Source organism: Penaeus chinensis, chromosome 2 (assembly GCF_019202785.1).
Source record: "Penaeus chinensis breed Huanghai No. 1 chromosome 2, ASM1920278v2, whole genome shotgun sequence".
Taxonomy (NCBI): domain Eukaryota; kingdom Metazoa; phylum Arthropoda; class Malacostraca; order Decapoda; family Penaeidae; genus Penaeus; species Penaeus chinensis.
The window spans coordinates 36,197,165-36,204,664 of record NC_061820.1 but is presented as its reverse complement, the minus strand read 5'-3'; the positions used below and the strand labels follow the sequence as shown (position 1 = coordinate 36,204,664).

Genomic DNA, 7,500 nt, shown 5'->3' with positions numbered 1-7,500 from the left:
TATTGGATGAAACTTGTTTACAAAGAGTGCGGTACGTATGTGCACCGTGTTCAGCGCTTGAGCCGCAGATGCAATTTTGTTCACCTTGACTGGCGATGACAGTTTAATGAGAGCGATGTCGTTAATCTCGTCACCCGGCTGGTAGTTCGGATGCTCGATGATCTCAGACACGGACCTGCTGACAACACTAGTCTCTGAGGAAGTGCTCAGCCTGTGTTCGGCCAGACGGATGGTCAGGTCAGACGCTCTCATGCTCTGCAAAGAAATCCCATTATCACCACCGCCATAAGTACTCATGCTATGAGTGGTAACACCGTTTTATCTAGACATTCCTATCTTAATTATGGATGATGACTTTGCATTTTCGTCTTGCATTCTCCTTGCTTCCTTTCGCTCACTCATTTCCCTCCCAGTTCCGTGCTCACTTCGGTGCAATGGGCGGCGGTCAGGACGTATCGGTCGTTGATCAGGGATCCGCCGCAGAACTGCTGCGAACCGTACATCAGCGCCGCTTGCCACGGCCACTCGTTCACGCCCGTGGTCACCCCGCCCACGATCCTGGAGGCGGCCTTCTGCCCACACCTACACGTGTCGTCGAAGTTCACGCGAGGCTCGACTGGAAGTGAGACAATGCTTTCGAGATGAACCCCATTATCAAACGAAAATATACTTGCAAAGAAATACCAAAGTACAGACAACAAAATACTTTCCTTCACTGTGATTACTTGTGTGTGAACGCTTGTTCGCTGAAGGACCAATTTATATGAAATGCTTTACCTAATTATGGGAGTGTAGCGCAAAAAAAAATAGTGAAAAGACAAGATGATGACGAAAATAACCAAAGGACTTTCACTGACAAACGAAAAACACCAACGAACGTCAAATCTTGCAACCAAAGAGACTTACTGACGAAGGGCAGCGAGCCGTTGAAGTGGGGAGGCGCTGCCTGGGAGACAACCCCCATCATCGCCACCGTCAGGACGCTCAGGAGTCTTCGGGGTGCCATGGTCGCTACTGCTTCCTGTTCCAGCAAGGCGGGCTTATATATACCGACAGGTCTTTTCACAGTCAACACCTGTGTATGGGGCTTACGTGAACTGGCAATAGTTAACTTTAAGGTTTGCATAAGTGAACCATAATCTGTACCATATTTTCCATCTTTTTAAAATCGTAATTTGTTTCATATATTGTAATTAACATTTTTTTTATATATAATGATAATCAGAGAAAACATTTGTCTAAACGTAGGCCTACAATCTTAAGGCCTCTTTTTCATCACTAGCATCGAGAAATATCCTCCAATATGTAACAGAATGGATATGTAGTTTCGAACAGATATTGTACAGATCCTAACCTAATGTGTGTGCGTAATATGTGTGCTTTTGCGCTTGGAATTATTTATTTCATTATTTTTGTCTTATTGATTTAGAGTTCATATAATTAATTCGGCAACTTTAGCAAGAATCTTTCTTTTTTTTCCTCCTTATTTGCAAAAATTGTGTGAGCTACATTTCTTCTAATAATAAATTGTCATTCTTTTTTTCATATGATCATTACTATCATCGCAAACATAATTATTTGTTATTACTATTGTTATCATTATAATGAATATCATTATTGTTTTTGTTATCATTTTCATTTGATAGTAGCAGTAGTGTCATTACTATTATTATTATTATCAATATTATCATTGTCATTATCATCGTCATTATATGCATATGTGATATTTTTTTATTGTTAATATTACTGTTACCATTATCATTATTCATCATTATAATTGTTATTATTGTTAATATCATTATTATTATCATTATAATCATTACTTATAGTACTATCACCATCATAATTACATCAATCACGACTTACTAAGTAATCGCTCTTACTATTATTACTCTCGTTGTCTCCAGTAGATATTCTCGTAGGTTATTGCAATAAAAGAATTCCAGTAATCATTATTTTAGTAATATGCAACAGTTTTCATGATATTAATGATAGCTAGAATAATGAGATCATTATTATGAGCATCAGATCTCTATTAAAGTACAAAAATCATTTATATATGTATATATATACATATATATGAATATAGACATATATGTGTGTGTGTGTGTGTGTGTGTGTGTGCATATATGTATGTATATAAAAATGCATGTAATTATATATTTATATATATAAAATACACATATATAAATGTAATTCGTATATAGTAAATACATATATATGTAAATATATATGTGTGTTTGTGTGTGTGTGTGTGTGTGTACAATACGTATATAAATATGACTATACCTATATTTATATATCTATCTATAGATACATAGATGAATGTATGTATATGTATATATATTTATGTATGTACTGAACATGCATATGTGCATATGCGTGTATGTGTGTATAAATATATATCTGTCATCTTGTCTCCAACATATATGACTTGCCCATTGCCTTTTTTTTTTTTTTTTTTTTTTTTTTTTTTATCTATGTATATCTTCCACTTTCCTCTTCCCTGCTCCACGGCGCCCTCATCCGATCTCTTAGGCTAATTCCCAGCATCAACCTCTCCCTCCCTTTCTGGGCACTTGTCAGTTTCCTCTCCAGTAATTTGGTTAGTCTATGTTTCTAATCCATTGGTCATAATTGGAAAGACGCATTGGTTAAAGACTTATCTTTTTCAACATAATGGCAAGGAGCGTTGCTTTATTTCCTCTTCGCTAGATGTGTTTGTACGAGTTGCCCTAGCTATATATACTTGTCTACTACCTCTAGCGTTTCGCCTTGTACATGTATCCGTTTGAATTGAACTCTACTATTGAACTTCTTGTTCATCCCAAGTCCGACTTTCAGACTTTTTCTATTCAGATTGTTTATTAATTGCTGCATTTATTTTGCAGATTCGCTGACTGAAGAGATCAATGTCATCTGCAAATCTTAGATTGTTTAGGTATTCAATTGCTAATTTCATACCCTTTTCGTTCTAACTTCTTGAATATTTCCTCAAGGCAACCTGTAAACAGTTCTGAGATTGTATCACCCTAACACTTTTTTGATAGGTATTTTATTGGTTTGCATGTAGAGCTTGATGTTTGCTGTCCCATCTTCGTATGTATCTTTCAATATTTTACAATATACCTCCTCTACTCCTTGTCTTCGAATTGCTTCTAGCACTGCTGTTATTTGTACAGAGTCAAATACCTTTTCATAATTGATGAATGCCATACATGTTTTTTTTTTTTTATATTCGTTTTTTTTTTTTTTCTCTCTCTCTTTTTGGGGTAAGCGTGTGGATGTGGTCTGTTGTTGAGAAATCCACCGCGGAAGCTTGCGTGTTCTCTAGCCTGCGCGCAGATGCGACTTGTGATGACTTTTGGGAATAGTTTGTAAGTAACTGAACGGAGGCTTATGTGTAGGTAGTTTTTGGGATCATTTATATCACCCTTTTATGTATCAAAATAATTGTTGCATTTTTCCAGGCTTTCGGAGTTTTTTTTTCCGTTGAGAAAGCATTCGTTAAAAAGATTGGCTAGTTTCACTGTTACAATTTTTCCTATATATATTATAAGGTGTTATAAGCTGATTTTCCTCTCTCAATGCCTTTAAGCGCTCTTTTTATTTCTTCTGTTGTGATGTTAGGGACGTTTCTAGTTACTAGATTCCTGTAAAAGTATTCCACTCCTCTCATGATTTCATTCTTATTATATGCCACTTCTCCGTTTGGTTTCTTTATTGCATACACTTGATTTCTCCCTATTCCGAGCCTCCTCTTAGCTGTTTTCATGCTGGTACCTGGAATCACTGCTTCATTTATTAAGCATTGAATTTCCGCACCTTTCTATTCTATCTTGTTCCAGTTTTTTGCATATGCTGTTTAGTCTTTACCGAAAGCTTACTGGAGCTTTCTTTATTATGTCATTGAACTGTTTGTTGATTTGGTCAATGTTGAGATCTTCGTCACTAAGAAGTGAAAATCTGTTTTTGATGTTAAGGTTAAATTCTGTCACTCAGGTCTTCAAGTTAGCTAGATTTGGCTGTGGTTTTCGTATGAGTTTATTCCTTTCCCTTCTGAGGTGTAATCTAATTTGGCCTCTGACCAACTTGTGGTCGCTGCGAACATTTACTTTATTAATAACTTCCACATTTTTTACTATATCACGCCTATTTGAAATTATGAAGTCGATATCGTTTTTGATGTCAGATGGCGACTTCCACTTCCGCTCTGGTGTTTTTTCGAAGAATGTATTCATGATATTGAATGATCGAGTCCCCTCTCATTCCTAGTGCCTATTCCGTGATTCTCCACTACAATTTCTCCTTCTGTCTTTTTACCTATTTTGGCATTAAAATCTCCCATAATTATTGTGAAATGGGTTTTTACTCTCTCGTTGGCTAAATGAACATCTTCATTGAAGCTCTACTTCTTCATCACTGTAGCTGCAGGTTGGAGCATAGACTTGAACAATATTTAAGTTGTCCCTATTATTTAGTTTCATTATTACTCGTTTATACAATGGAATTCTACGATATTCTTTTCTAAACTTTTGTGAACTAGGAAACATACCCCTAATACTTGCTTGCCACCCTAGGGTTTATCTCTGCAATAGAGCCTAGTCTTCTAACCTCACAGAGTCCCAAAACATCCCATTTAATGAAAGAGAGTTCCTCAAGTTATGCTAGGAAGTCGGATTCCGTTCCCATTACCCTAATATGTCCAAAGGTTCATCAACGTGGGGCGGCCTGTTTTTAACAGGAGATTTTTAGCACCCTCTGCTCCAGAACAATCCTGATCGCCACTGTAACCAGGGGCTTCGCCTCCGGGGAAAGAGCGCCGTTGCTCTGTTTGTGTAGTCATGGTTTTTGATTGAGAGGTAGACAGCCGAGTTATCCCACACATAACTCGGAGAGGGAGAGTAGTTTAGCCGGGATGTCACTGTCCCTCCAGCAGGAGTGGCCCGGTCTAGTGTGAACTTATGAGCAGCAACGCATGGGCCTGCTCACTACACTAGGGTATACTCCCATGAGCATTCGCTTGAGTATCAGAAGTGTATATGTGTGATTATATTTCACATACTGATTTAATTTATACGTATGCATGCCTAGTGTAGACATAGTTGTTTATCCATAAATGCCCTAAGTACTAAACATCGTACACAAGCACATGCAAGCATACAGCTTTACATATACTCCTATGCATATTATATGCATACATACTTCTACATCATACACAACTACACACATACACATGCATACACATAAACAGACATGCGCACATCTTATGTGCATCCATATGTGTATATGTGAACACACACATGCGTACTTTTCTTGTACACAAATTTATGACTATACATACACATATAAATATAGCCATACATACGCTTACGTACACGTGTTTGCATACATACGTTTATGAGTACACATTAGTGTTAACTAACATAAATATGTATACACCTGTACATATACACATATATATACACATGCATATATACATGCACATACATATACACATACACATATACCTATACATATACATATACATATACATATACATACATATACATTCATATATACACACATACCCATATACATATGCATATGCATATATAAATATACACATACATATACATATATACAAATATACACATCATAAGTTAACATGCGCATGTGTATTACTTCTCCTGCATACACACACATGGACATGTGCACACAAACATGTATACACCTGCGCACTTCCATGCACACGCGCTCATAATCGTGTACAGTGTCTGCCTGAGCACTGGAATTTTGTAATTGCAGTAACCTACGAGATTATCTACTGGAAGTAACGAGGGTAATAATAATGAGGACGATAATACTTGAAAACCTAGCAAGTCGTGATAAATTTAATGATAATGTTAATAATAGTACTGAACGTAATTATTATAATAATCGTGTTGACAAAAATAATAATTATAATGATGTTAATCATAATACTAACAGTAATGTTAATAATAAAAATATCTATAATGACTATAATAATGATAATAATGACACTGCTACTTCTAATGAAAATGATAACAAAAACCATAATAACTGATAGCAATAATCAAGATATGAAAGAGAAGAATGACAATGGTAAGCATTACAATAATTGATTAATATATGATAATGATGACATTGGTAATGTTAACAGTACAACTATATTTTATTAGAAGAAAGTCGCTCAAGCAGTTTTTGAAAATAAGAAGGAAAAGAATATTATGAAGGTTCTTGCTAAATTAGCGAGTTAATTCTATGAACAAAAACACAGCTACGTGCAGTAAGTAGTCTGTTACATATTGGAAGAAATTTTTTGAACAATAGTGATGAAAAGAGGCCCAAAAATTGTAGGCCTACGTTTCCTCATGTGTTTTCTCCGATTTTTAGTAGAAAAAAAGGTTAATTCCCACATACGAAGTAAATTGCGAAGAGTTAAAAAAAATCAAAAGATGCTACAGGTTATGGTCCACATATGCAGAACTTAATGTTCACTAATATCAGGCTCCATACACAGGTGTTAATAATGAAAAGAGCTGCCGGTACATATAAGCCCGCCTTGCTGGAACAGGAAGCAGTAGCGACCATGGCACCCCGAAGACTCCTGAGCGTCCTGACGGTGGCGATGATGGGGGTTGTCTCCCAAGCAGCGCCTCCCCACTTCAACGGCTCGCTGCCCTTCGTCAGTAAGTTTCTTTAGTTGAAAGTATTTGATGTTGATGTTTTTTCGGTCGTCACTGCAAGTCCTTTGGATATTTTCGTCGCCATCTTGTCTTTACATTTATTTGTTATTTTTAGTGTTACACTCTCGGTTGCCAATTCAAACGATTTGGTTATGGTAATTAGGTAAAAGCATTTCATATTACCAGTTGGTCTTTCAGTGAACAGCCAGTGTTCACACATATGTCTTCACCACAGTCAAGGAAAACAATTTGTTCGCTCTCGACTTTCTTTTTGATAATGGGGTTCATCTCGAAAGCAGTGTCTCGCTTCCAGTCGAGCCTCGCGTGAACTTCGACGACACGTGTAGGTGTGGGCAGAAAGCCGCCTCCAGGATCGTGGGCGGGGTGACCACGGGCGTGAACGAGTGGCCGTGGCAAGCGGCGCTGATGTACGGTTCGCAGCAGTTCTGCGGCGGATCCCTGATCAACGACCGATACGTCCTGACCGCCGCCCATTGCACCGAAGTGAGCACGGGACTGGGGGGGAAATGAGTGAGGGAAAGGGAGCAAGGAAAATGTAAGACACAAATGCACAGTCATCATCCGTAATGAGGGTAGGAATGTTTATAGCATTAATATTTATGGCGGCGGTGATAATGGGATTTCTTTGCAGAGCATGAGAGCGTCTGACCTGACCATCCGTCTGGCCGAACACAGGCTGAGCACTTCCTCAGAGACTAGTGTTGTCAGCAGGTCCGTGTCTGAGATCATCGAGCATCCGAACTACCAGCCGGGTGACGAGATTAACGACATCGCTCTCATTAAACTGTCA

The 7,500-nt window shown here is 37.8% G+C and overlaps 1 protein-coding gene across 1 annotated transcript in view; it reads left to right on the top strand.

The window, feature by feature from the left end:
- Nucleotides 1-6,615: 6,615 nt before the first annotated feature.
- The window catches only part of LOC125036883 (trypsin alpha-3-like), a 2,016-nt gene continuing 1,131 nt past the window's right edge, over nucleotides 6,616-7,500 (top strand). Inside the window, exons 1-3 of the mRNA XM_047629819.1 lie at nucleotides 6,616-6,692; nucleotides 7,003-7,193; nucleotides 7,342-7,500. The exon at nucleotides 7,342-7,500 is cut by the window's right edge and continues 12 nt beyond it. Of these exons, the coding sequence (XP_047485775.1) occupies nucleotides 6,632-6,692; nucleotides 7,003-7,193; nucleotides 7,342-7,500 (411 nt within the window). The 5' untranslated portion in view covers nucleotides 6,616-6,631. The remainder of the gene's footprint in view (nucleotides 6,693-7,002; nucleotides 7,194-7,341) is intronic.